This window comes from Lynx canadensis, chromosome D3 (assembly GCF_007474595.2).
Source record: "Lynx canadensis isolate LIC74 chromosome D3, mLynCan4.pri.v2, whole genome shotgun sequence".
In the NCBI taxonomy this organism is placed as follows: Eukaryota; Metazoa; Chordata; class Mammalia; order Carnivora; family Felidae; genus Lynx; species Lynx canadensis.
The window spans coordinates 18,966,954-18,979,577 of NC_044314.2; the positions used below are offsets into that span (position 1 = coordinate 18,966,954).

At 38.7% G+C, this 12,624-nt stretch overlaps 1 protein-coding gene across 3 annotated transcripts in view; it reads left to right on the plus strand.

Moving 5' to 3' along the window:
• The first annotated feature begins 389 nt into the window (after nucleotides 1-389).
• Nucleotides 390-12,624, plus strand: part of TXNL1 (thioredoxin like 1) — a 34,325-nt gene continuing 22,090 nt past the window's right edge. For 2 of the 3 annotated variants that reach the window (XM_030336352.1, XM_030336354.1), the window contains exons 1-2: nucleotides 390-670; nucleotides 12,082-12,178. In XM_030336352.1, the coding sequence (XP_030192212.1) occupies nucleotides 573-670; nucleotides 12,082-12,178 (195 nt within the window). In that variant the 5' untranslated portion in view covers nucleotides 390-572. The remainder of the gene's footprint in view (nucleotides 671-12,081; nucleotides 12,179-12,624) is intronic. The other variant, XM_030336353.1, reaches the window with a different exon arrangement.

Genomic DNA, 12,624 nt, shown 5'->3' on the forward strand with positions numbered 1-12,624 from the left:
TGTGAGACAAAGTATTTCCTCAAGCACTTCTGGGGAGAGGAGGCTTAAAACCTTAGCCACTGAACCTACTTTTCTCACCCCGAGAAACTCGGTAGAAGCCTGGGTCTCGGAACCGCGGAGGGATGACGCGATCTTAAAACGCACTGCACACCTCAGCTTGTGACTGCTGCTCCTCTGCGCTTGCGCGGCGCCTGACAACCTGGGTCTGGCTCCTCAGCCGAGGGTGGGGCCAGGGGTCGCGTTTTAGGATTGGGCGCTGGGAGCCAAAACGGACGGCGCGGAAATGACGCCTACGTGCGCAAGCGCCCGCGGCCCTGCCGCGCGGTGGCTGCTGGGTGCCGCACGCCTTTCCTTCCCTCGCCTCTCCCCTCCCCCCTTCCCGTCCCCACCCCCCCACCCCGGCCGCTCTGCTCCCTGGCGTGACTCGGCACTGAGAGTCCCGGGGAAGACGCCGCGGTCGCCACCTCCTGTGATCAGGCCTCGGCCTTCCTGAGCCTCCCGCTCTTCCTCTCCCGGGTCGCCTTCTTCAGTTTTGAAGCCGGTGGCGTCGCGGCCGCCCTGCCGGGCTGAGAATGGTGGGAGTGAAGCCGGTCGGGAGCGACCCGGATTTCCAGCCGGAGCTGAGCGGCGCGGGCTCCAGACTCGCCGTGGTCAAGTTCACCATGCGAGGGTGAGGCCGGGCGCGAGCCCTGTGGGCCCCGCGTGTGCGTCCCTGCTTTCCCTTCACTTTTTTTCCGGGTCCCGACTCCTTGTCGTCTGCTGCTCCGGAATGTCCCGCGCTGGCCGCAGCCCCAGGCCGCTGCCCAGTTAGGCCTCAGCTCCCCTGTTTGTGCGCAAGGGAGTCTCTGGAGGGCACGGAGGCCTGGCCAACCGCGAATTCCAGCCCGGGAGATCTACACCCGTCCCTTCTGAATCCTCGGACGAGGCCACTTGGGGTGGCCCACCTCTGTTCCTTCTAGTCTGTGGGAGTCTTCCTGCAGCCTCTCCTGCTTTTGCCTGTTCCATTCCTTCCGGGGAGCCAGCTGTCACTTGCACCTTAGAAAAGCTAAAATCTTAATTTTCCGAACACTTTGGCTTTCTTCACTGCTTGCATTTCTGTAAAACCTTTAGAAACTTCAGTTGGGGCTATCCAACTAATCCACGTAGTGCTCATTTAATGCGTTTTAAATTAATGTTGAGTCCGGGGCTTTTTACTTTTCTTAATGGCCTTGTTACTCGTTTGGTTAGTAACTTTGTAACTTAGCCTCCCTTATGTATGCGGCTGCATCTGATCACAGAAATTACAGTGGGTATATATGCAATGCAGGTATCCAGACATCTGGGTTTGGCCATATAGACTCCATTTTTGACTTGATGGTTTAACAGGACAGAGATGTCGACTTTGGTAAATCTCAACATGATTTATTGGTCGCAGAGCTGGTGGATTTTCCATTTTGAGTGTGCAGTGTACCTGTGTGAGAGTGACATGTTGGAAGTAGGCCTTTGGAACCAAGATTTCAGCCAGGGTGTGTATTTAACGGGCCTCCCTTTGTGTATGTTAGTGCCTTCTAAGAATTAGTGGTCTCCATTTGACTTACCTTGACCCCCTAGCCTCCGAGTTATTTACATTTACCCTGAGCTGGAGAAATTTACTTGCAGGTATTACCGTTTATGTAACCCATTGAATTGTCCTGGTAACTATATAAACATAAGGCAGTATTTTGAGGGTAAAAAGTGATTCGTGGTTATTGAACATGATTCAGTAAATGTTGAGTATATAAGTGGTGGCATTAGGATTAGATAGTTTTAGGGCTTGGGTGGATGCAGATAGAGATGATAACAATTAAAGACTTATTCCTGGATCAATCTGTCTCATACAGAATTGAAAAGGCAGAGTATATTGGATTTTATAGGGTGGCCGAGAGTACCAATTTGACATGTAGACTTTCACATTTATTAAATTGGAGAAGATAAAGATTTCGTTATAAAGACATGTGTAAAAGGAATCTCAAAATTCTATAAATATATCTTCTCAGCTTTAGCAATTTTGCAATGTCTGTATTCTTTTTTTTTTTTTTTTTTAATGTTTATTTTTGAGAGAGAGCGCGCATGAGCGGGGGAGGCACAGAGAGAGAGAGAGAGGGAGATACAGAGACCGAAGCAGGCTCCAGGCTCTGAGCTGTCAGCACAGAGCCCGACACGGGGCTCGAACCCACTAACCAAAACGTGAGATCATGACCTGAGCCGAAGTTGGGTACTCAACTGACTGAGCCACCCAGGCGCCGCTGCAATGTCTATATTAATATGGGGAATACATACTACATACTAAGTACATTTACTAAGTGCCTAGGCCAGAGTTGGAAAAGGGAAGAGATGATTTTAACAATGAATCTCATTTTTAGTTCACTTTCCTAATTCTAGTCTGTAGGAATGTATAGACTTTTGTCCCTCAATGAAATACTCTCTTTTCCCCTTACCATAGCAGAAGAGATGACAGACAGTGATAAATAATTTATTAGTTGAAGTGAGAAAAGTGGGGAAACATTGCTATTAAGGAAACACTTACGTTAACAATGAGGTTTCATATAACCATAAACAACTGCAGACATCGATTGGCAAAGCTCTGTGTTAATTTTTAAAAAGGTATTTTGATGCAATGAGAATTTGATTTTTTATGGTAAAAACTGAGAACAAAAGTTTGAATTTAGAAAGCTTTTAAGTTCCAAAGCATATTTAGGTAATTTATAAATCTGTTAAGATTGTATTTGCCTTAAAGTTCTGTAATATTTTGGCTGTTAATGTGTTCCTCCACAAACTGTGTGTGATTGTGACCTCAGACTTTCATAACTCAGCATCGGTATTAGACCCTCAAAATAACTGTATCCAATAGATCATGTAGGAAACCTCTTAGATCAAAGTAAATGTCCCATGTTAGGCCAAGAACATAGTTTTCTCTATCACCTATTTCTTTATTTCTTTTCCAACCCTACTTTTAAGCCTTATTCCGTTTTCTTCACTTCCATGTTATATCTAACATTAATTTTACTAAAATGTTATATAGATTGTCACTGTTTTGCTTAAAAATCTTCAGTGGCTCTCCAGTATTTCAGTGTTTTTAATTGCAATAAAATATATGTAACATAAAATTGACCATTTTAGCCATTTTTAAATGTACAGTTCAGTGGCATTAAGTACATTCACAATGTTGTACCACCATCACCACTATTTCCTAGAATCCTTTCATTATCTCAGATAGAAACATTAACCAATAACTTTACCCATGAAGCAGTAACTCCCAATACCCCCAGTCCCCCACCCTGGTAACATCTGTCTGTTTCTATGAATTTGCCTGTTTTTGCTATCTCACGTAAGTGGAGTCATATAACATTTATCCTTTGGTTTCCGGCTTATTTCCCTTAGCATAATGTTTTCAGGGTTCATCCATGTTGTAGCATGTATCAGAATTTCCTTTTTAAAGTTAAAAATTTCATCGTATGCATATACTATATATTGTTTATTCATCTGTTGATGGACACTTGGGTTGTTTCCACTTTTTGGTTATTGTGAGTAATACCGCTTACCGACATTGGTGTGCAAGGATATCTTTGAGTCCCTGCTTTCAAAAGTCTTTTGGGTATATACCTGGGAGTAGAATTCGGTTGCACCAAATAGCCATCCTAAATGGGTGTGAAGTGGTCTGGTGGTTTTGGTTTGTAATTCCTTAATGGCTAATGATGTTGAGCATTTTTTCATGTGCTTATTGGTCATTTATTTTCTTTAGAGAAATGCTGATTCCAGCCCTTTACTGATTTTGAATTAGACTCTTTGGGTTTTTGTTCTTGAATTATAGTTCGTTCGTTCTTTCTTTCTTTCTTTTTTTTTGGTAAGATTTTATTTTTAAGTAATTTTTACACCCATCGTAGGACTTGAACTCACAACACTGACCTCAGAAGTTGCACACTCTACCAACTGAGCCAGCCAGATGCCCCTATAGGAGTTCTTTATATACTTGGGGTATCAATTCCTTATCTGATAAATGGTTTATAAATATTTTCTCCCATTGGTTGCCTTTCACTTTCTTGATAGTGTCCTTTGATGCACAAAAGTTTTTACATCTTAATGGAATCCAGTTTATATATATTTTCTATTGTTGCTTGTGCTTTTGATGTCATATCCCACACATCATTGTCAAATCCAGTGTCATGAAGATTTGCCCCTATGTTTTCATCCAGGAATTTTGTAATTTTAGTTTTTAAATTCTTTTACCCATTTTGAGTTAATTTTTGTATATGGTGTAAAAGTCCACTTTCATTCTTTTCTATGTCGCTATCCAGTTTTCCCAGCACCATTTGTTGAAAACACTGTTTTTTCCCCAGTGAATAGTCTTGGCACCTTTCTCCAGTGTTGTTGTTGTTGTTTTTTAAATAAAATAGCCAACGTTTACATATTATTTCTTTTGTAAGAGACTTATTTAAGAATTTATATTGACTTATTCAGTCCTCAAAATAATCTTTGAAATTATCCCCATTTTACACACGAGGATGTTGAGTCACAGGTTGAATAATTTAAGGTCCCATTGCTGAATGCACTGCAGGAAGTGTAAAGTGTTGTCCTTGTTTTTCCCAGCCTAAATAGAAAGGAAATGCAGGTTCATCCCTGTATTGCACACAACCTGACCTTTTTTTTTTTTAAATATTGCCTTGAATTATTTAGCCACAGCACTGCTTGCAAACTAATCTTATGACCTAGGACATTTCAGTTCATTCTGTGATATTCTTTCCCCACCTGTAACATGGGGATGTTAACACGTAACCTAACAGCATTGTTTAGAGTATAAAATTATATATATGAATTATATACTGTGGTGATGTGTTTTTGTAACTGTTATTTCCATACTGTTACTCTTTAAATATACATTTAATGGTTATAAACAGTGCCAGTTTTGTTGTTATCACTAGTAGGTAAGCCCCAACGCTAAAAGAATATGCATTTTCTTTCCCATAAAACTCAGTGTGAATGATTTTTATTTTAAATTGAAGTATACTTGGCATACAATATTATATTAGTTTCAGGTGTATAGCATAATGATTTGATGGTTATACGCTTTACAAAATGCTCACCACGGTAAATATAGTCACCATCTTCCACCATACAAAGTTACTACAGTGTTATCCGTATGCCGTACTTTATATCCCCATGACTTTTTCATAACTGGAAGTTTGTACTTCTTGATCTGTTTACCTATCCCCTCCCCACCACCACCGTTTGTTTTCAGTATTTATGAGTCTTTCTGGTTTTTTCATTTGTGTGTTTGTTTCTGTTCCAACTTTTTATTTAAACTCAAGTTAGTTAACATACAGTGTAGTGTTGGTTTCAGGAGAATTTAGTGATTCATCAGTTACATATAACAGCCAGTACCCATCACAAGTGCCCTCCTTAATGCCCATCACCCAATTAGCCCATCTCCCCACATACCTCCACTCCAGCCTTCCTGTTTATTCTCTGTAGTGAAGAGTCTGTTATGGTTTGCCTCACTTTCTGTTTTTATCTTATTCTACTTTTCCTTCCCTTCCACTATGTTCATCTGTTTTGTTTCTTCCACATATTTGTCTTTCACTGACTGACTTTGCTTAATGTAGTACACTCTAGTTCCATCCAGGTCGTTACAAATGGCAAACTTTCACTATTTTTGATGGCTGTGTAATGTTCCATTTTGTGTGTGTTTATGTGTGTACAACACACCTTTTTTACCCATCAGTTGATGGACATTTGGGCTCTTTCCACAATTTGGCTATTGGTGATAGTGCTGCTGTAAACATTGGGGTGCATGTTCCCCTTTAAATCAGTATTTTTGTATCCTTTGGATAAATACCAAGTAGTGCAATTGCTGTGTTGTGTGTGTGTTTTTTAGATTCCACAGGTAAGTGAAATTATATGGAGTATGAATGATTTTTATCTTGAATTCATGAATGTATCACTTTTACAGATGTGTTTACTGTCTGTTCAGTTTTGTTAAAGCAAGTCCTACTTTGTTGTTGGTTAGGTGTTACTATTACCATCCAAGAATAGTGTTAGCGTAGGTTAGAATGTTGAATTCTAATGGTTATGGTAGCTTGTCCAACTAATACATTATAGATATAGATAACATTAATTATATGGTTCAAAATTGCTATAAACTGAATTACAAAGATAGCAGGCCCAGCAGTCCATAGGGACCAGGCAGATAATGAGAGATAACTAGGACATGGTGAGGTCTCAAAGAACACACAGAGAATTTTTCTTAAAAGCAAACTTTTTAATTCAAGTATAACATGCATGCAAAATGTATACAAATCATTTGTGTATACTTTGATAAATTTTCAGAGTGGTTACACTTGTAACTAACATGTAGATCAAGAATGCCAGCACGGTAGACTACCCCTGCCTCATGCCTGCTTTCTTCTTGTTCTTGAATTCCTTTTTTTTTTTTTTTTGAGAGAGAGAGGGAGAGAGAGGGAGACCGAGGATCCAAAGCAGGCTTTGCGCTGAGTGGAGAACCCGATGCTTGGCTTGAACTCATGAGCTGTGAGATCATGACCTGAGTCAAAGTCAGCTGCTTAACCAACTGAGCCACCCAGGCTCCCCTCCTTGTTCTTGAGTTCTAACACTGTAAATTAGTTTTGCCTGGATTTGAACTTTATAAAATGGTATGTGTCTGGATTTTTTTTATTTTTTTAAATTTTTTTTTTTCAACGTTTATTTATTTTTGGGACAGAGAGAGACAGAGCATGAACGGGGGAGGGGCAGAGAGAGAGGGAGACACAGAATCGGAAACAGGCTCCAGGCTCTGAGCCATCAGCCCAGAGCCCGACGCGGGGCTCGAACCCACGGACCGCGAGATCGTGACCTGGCTGAAGTCGGACGCTTAACCGACTGCGCCACCCAGGCGCCCCTGGATTTTTTTTAAAAAGAGCATATTCATTTTAATCTTGGCAGTTAATTGAGAAATAACAGAAAGCAGTGTTTAAACTTTTGGGTATTTGGAACTGTTTTGGGGTATTTGGAACAGCAGTTAAGAGTTGGGATTTGTAATCAAATTCTAGCACTGTACTGCATTGTTCTTGACTTTCAAATGAGAAATGTAGGGTTTAAATGAGTTTAAGGGTTTTGTAAATTGTATAACATATAGTAAATGCTCAGTGAATGCTAGCCATTTTGTGTTGTTTTTTTTTTTTTTCCCAACGTTTATTTATTTTTGGGACAGAGAGAGACAGAGCATGAACGGGGGAGGGGCAGAGAGAGAGGGAGACACAGAATCGGAAACAGGCTCCAGGCTCTGAGCCATCAGCCCAGAGCCCGACGCGGGGCTCGAACTCACGGACCGCGAGATCGTGACCTGGCTGAAGTCGGACGCTTAACCGACTGCGCCACCCAGGCGCCCCGCATTTTGTGTTATTAATAGGACCAGTTATGATTATGTCTGCCCTAATTAAAATATAATTAATCTAGACATTACCTACTTTAAGGTTGTGCCCTACAGAAAAAATAGACTTTTAAAATATCTCTACAGAAAGCACATATATTTTCTTACCATTATGTCAGCAATGTGTTTACACATGTTACTGCTCAAGGTAGAGCACTGACTAGCAAACAGGGAAGGACAGCAAGTTCATGAAGTAGAATTTGTTTATATAATGACTGTAAACAAAAATCATACTTAGAACCTAGCTTGGTGCTTTCAAAGAAAGCTGATCTTGGATTGGTTAGGAGTTAACCGTTCTGTTGTGGCCCTTTTGTTTACTAGAGTGTCTGATCTTGGGCAAGTGATTTAACTTTTCTGGTCTTCATTGCTCACTTACCAAATAATTGTGTTAAGTTAGGTTAGTTTTAAAGTTTGAGTTTTCTGGGTTTGGTTCTTTATGTATTGCAAAAAGCTGGACAGTTGTCTGTTTTTTCTCAAAAAGCATAAGTCAGAATCCTTACATATCCATTTTACATGTTTAACAGATAAGTTTCCTGTCAAAGAGAAGTAGCAAAAGAACGCTTTTTTTTTCTTTTTTAAATGTGTGGACTAGATGATCTCTGGTCTCTTTTACAAGTTCAGAGGCTCTGTGGTTATATACTATTTAAGGGCTGTGAAACAAGACTGCACAGGAGGAAAAAAGGAAGATCCTGAAATTCAGGCATATGTGGGGCATAATATTTTGGATATGACAAAGGTCCTGGAAAATCTAGTCCCTTCCCATTTTATACAGGGAAATCAGGTGACTTGTTCTGAGCTCAGCTAATAATAGAAATTTATACTCTTAAGTGCTGATATTAAGCAGGCAAACATCTTACTTAAAATAACTGATCAATTCATTTGCATGATTATATTGTGAAAGTATGCCACTGTATTTATTTGTGCTTCTGTGTTCTGTGACTTATTTTCATTTTTGACTAAAGTTACAACCTGTGATGGCTAACTAAAATTAAACAGGGGATCTAGATAAGGTTAAATTTTGAAAGGGAACACTTAATCTTAGTACAGTCATTTTAGCCAGAAGTGTTTTTTGTTTTTGTTTTTGTTTCTGTTTTTTTAACACCGACCGGTTAACTCCTACGTGACTGGTGAATAGCGTGATGATGTCAGTATAATGAGCAAGTCCTGTTGGTTCGCATTGTTTTTCCTAGGTAGTGAAGAGCAGAACTAGAAACAGAATCTTTAGCAGGAAAGAGAAAAGCCCTCAGCTATGCAGGCAAGCTCCCTTGCAAGTTTATTTTAATGACATTAAAGTTAATAAAACACTCGCACTTGCACCCAGCACTTGTTCCCTGAGGGTTCATTCTCAGGGCTACGCTTCCTCTGTGCAGCCTCACTGCTTCAGAGCTTCACTTCCACCTGGGTCGTCATGGCACTTACAGTCCATTGGTTTTATTCATTTTAAATATTCCCTGAGGTATCCTCTAGATCTGAGCCACCTGCCTGGCTGTCCAAGTATTTCCTCAGAACGTTATTGTTTTTTTTTTTGGGGGGGGGGATATGTTTACAAAGTTGCATGGGTTTACATGGCTTGCCTCGATCTTATTTTTCCCATAAGTCGTCTTATTTTGTTTTTTTTTTTAAATTTTTTTTTTAACGTTTTATTTATTTTTGAGACAGAGAGAGACAGAGCATGAACGGGGGAGGGTCAGAGAGAGGGAGACACAGAATCTGAAACAGGCTCCAGGCTCTGAGCTGTCAGCACAGAGCCCGACGCGGGGCTTGAACTCACGGACCGCGAGATCACTACCTGAGCCGAAGTCGGCGGCTTAACTGACTGAGCCACCCAGGCGCCCCAGTAGTCTTATTTTGAATGCATGCTTGAGCAGAAGGGAGATTTCTTTTAAGAATGAATATATTGTGGTATAGCATAAAGCACTGTGCTTCATTTGGGAAACCTGTTTAAATGCAATTAATGTTAAATTCTGTAATCTCAAGTTATTTAATATTTTAAGATCAAAGTACCTGTTCATCCTAAAAAAACAAAAATGCAGAAGTATGAATAATTTTAAAAAGTTTCCTCTAAATTTTCTCTCTTCCTTTTCCAGTCCCACTTTGCATAAGTAATTAACTGATTATTGTGTGTGTGTATACACTTTTTTTTCATGTGGTAATAGAGAATTTTATCATGAGACTTAGTTTTATTTTAAACAGTATAAATTTACAAATTATCCTTATCGTCTGGTATGAATGTGTCATAACATTTGAAACTATTTTTGTTGATTGCCACTTAGATTATTTCTAATTTTTTACTATTAATAACATTGCATTGAACTTTGTATACATATTGTGAAACTGAGTTAAGTCTTAAGGTAGGATTGATGTATAGAAGTAAGATTGTTGAATCTTGGGTTGTGTTCATTTAAAATTGACAGAGTGATTAATGGCTCTTCAAAAAGGATTTAACAATTTGTACTCCCATCCATAATGTTTAAGACTTATTGATAACTAGAAGTATTTTGCTAAACCAAACATAGGCTTAGTGCTATAAATGTTTGTTTCTTTATAATTTGGTCTCCGGGCCTATTGGAGGATTGTTAGATACAAAAACCTACTTTCAGAAGCACCAAGTTTAATATTTAAGAAGTTAATTCGTTATTAGCTTTTTGGTGTGAGGTTTATAGATGGCACAGGATGAAAATACTGATTAAAATGTTAACAATGGAGAGACAGTCACAGCTTGGGCATGAACATTTGTGCTTCAGAATTTGCTTTTCCTTGTGTTCTTATCTGCTATTGCTATGATTTTTGTCTGAACTTCTATTGAGATGTAACAGTGTGTAATTATAAATGTGTAGCCTGTTGAATTTTCACAAACAACACACATGCTCATGTAATCAGGTTCCAGACAAATAGAATAATATAACTAGCCTTTTGAAATCTCTTGCATATCCCCATCCTGTCATTAACTCTCAAGGTAACCTATGTCCTGATTTGTAGTACCATTGACTTGTTTTGCCTGTATGTGAACCATACATAAATGGAATCATATAATGTATTACTTTTCTCAGTTTTATTTGTGAGGTTAACCCATGTTTTGCATGAAGTTTTACACCAGTCATTTTCATTGTTGTATAGTATTCCACTGTATGAGCAACTGCAGTTAATATACTCATTCTGTGTTCATAGGATTTTGAATAGTCTCCTCTTTTGGTTATTAGAAGTGTTACTACTATCAGTATTTTTTCAAATGCCCTAAAGCAAACATGTGTAGACACTTCTGTTGGTTATATAACTCAGAAATGCTGACAGGTAGGCACAAATCTTGGTTTAGTAGATACTGCCAGGTTCTTTTCTTTTCCCCTAAAGAGGTGATACCATTTTGCATGGTCACTAACAGTTCAGTTGATCCACATTCTTGACTATAGTTTATTCTTTTTTGTTTTAGCTATTTTGATGGAAGTAGTTTTAATTTTCCTTTCCCTGGTTTCCCTGGTGACTAATGAAGTGAGGTATCTTTTCATATTTACTGACTGTTATGAAGATAACCTCATTTGTCAAGTACCAGTTTAAGAGTTTACCCGTTTTTCTTTTGAGTGTCAGTCTTGTTCTTATTGATTTGTAGGAATTCTTTACATATTAGCAGTCTAAGTCCTTTGATATGTTTCAGAGATATTTTTTACCACTCTGTGGGGACTTGGTATCTTAATGAAGAAAAGGTCTTAATATTTTCTAATTTATCAAGTATATTACAGTATATCACTTATTTCATTTTTTCTTCAGTGCTTTTTGTGTTTTAAGAAATCTTTGCTTGTTCCTAAGATTTGAAAGTATCCTTTGTATTTTTTCCTAAAACCCTTATTGTTTTACCTCTCACACTTAGACCTGTAATCCATCTGGAATTGGGTTTTTGTATGGTGTGAGGTATAGGGGTCACGATTCATTTATTTTCTAATGTGACTATCTAGTTGACGCAGCACTGCTTATTGCAAAGACCATCCTTTCCCCACCGCACTGCTGTGTCACATGTTTGATAAATCAGGTTGCTGCAGATAGGATGGATGGGTTTGTTTCTGGACCTGTTCTTTTACATTGGTCAGTTGTTTGTTTGTTTGTTTGTTTGTTTTTATCATTGTACCAGCACTGAACACTCTTAATTTATAAAGCTGTGTGATCATTCTTAATATTCAGTAATGTAATTTTCTCAGCTTTGAACCTCAAGATGGCTTGGGCTATCTTTGGTATTTCCCTATAAGTTTTAGAATTTAAACTTGTTAACTTCTGCAAGAAAACCTACTGGGATTTTACATTGACTTCAAAAAATCAAATTTAGGAGAATTGACATTTTGATGCTGTTGAGTTTTCCAGTTTATAAGCATAGCGTATTCCTCCTTTTATTTAGATCTTTAATTTCAGTGAGAACAAAGCTGGGAGACTTAACATTATTATATTTAAAACTTAATATAAATCTGTAGTCATTAGGACAATGTGATATTGATGCAAGTGTATCTAAATTAATCTAGTGGAAAAGATTAGAACAACTAAAGCCAGGATCATCAGAGTTTGTTTGATTTCATATTTTAATTAACAGGTTCTTTAGAGTATAATTTAATACAGTCTTTTGTGTGTTTTTACCAAGCATGTGTTTTACTTTCTCACAGGTGTGGACCATGTTTAAGGATTGCCCCAGCATTCAGTTCTATGAGTAATAAGTATCCACAGGCAGTTTTCTTGGAAGTAGATGTACATCAGTGTCAGGTAAGGGAAAGGAATCCTTTTTTTTTTTTTTTTTTTTTTAAATGTTTGTTTGTTTATTTTGAGAGAGAGAGAGCCCAAGCAGGGGAGGGGTAAAGAGAGAGAGAGAGAGAGAGAGAGAGAGAGTGAGAGTGAGAGTGAGAGTGAGAGAGAGAGAGAGAGAGAGAGAGAATCCCAAGCAGGCTCCTCTGTCAGCACAGAGCCTAATGGGGAGCTTAAACTTAAGAACTGTGGGATCATGACCTGAGCCGAAATCAAGAGTTGGATGCTTAAATGACTGAGCCACCCAGGCACCCTGGAAAGGAGTCCTTTTTAACAGAAAAAATTACATTGGTTTGAAATTCAACATTGATGTCATCCTTCATTCGTTTATCTCTTTATGCACATAGTACTTACTCCTTTGAAGATACGGAAATGTTACGTTGACATGAATTATTACAAATGTTATT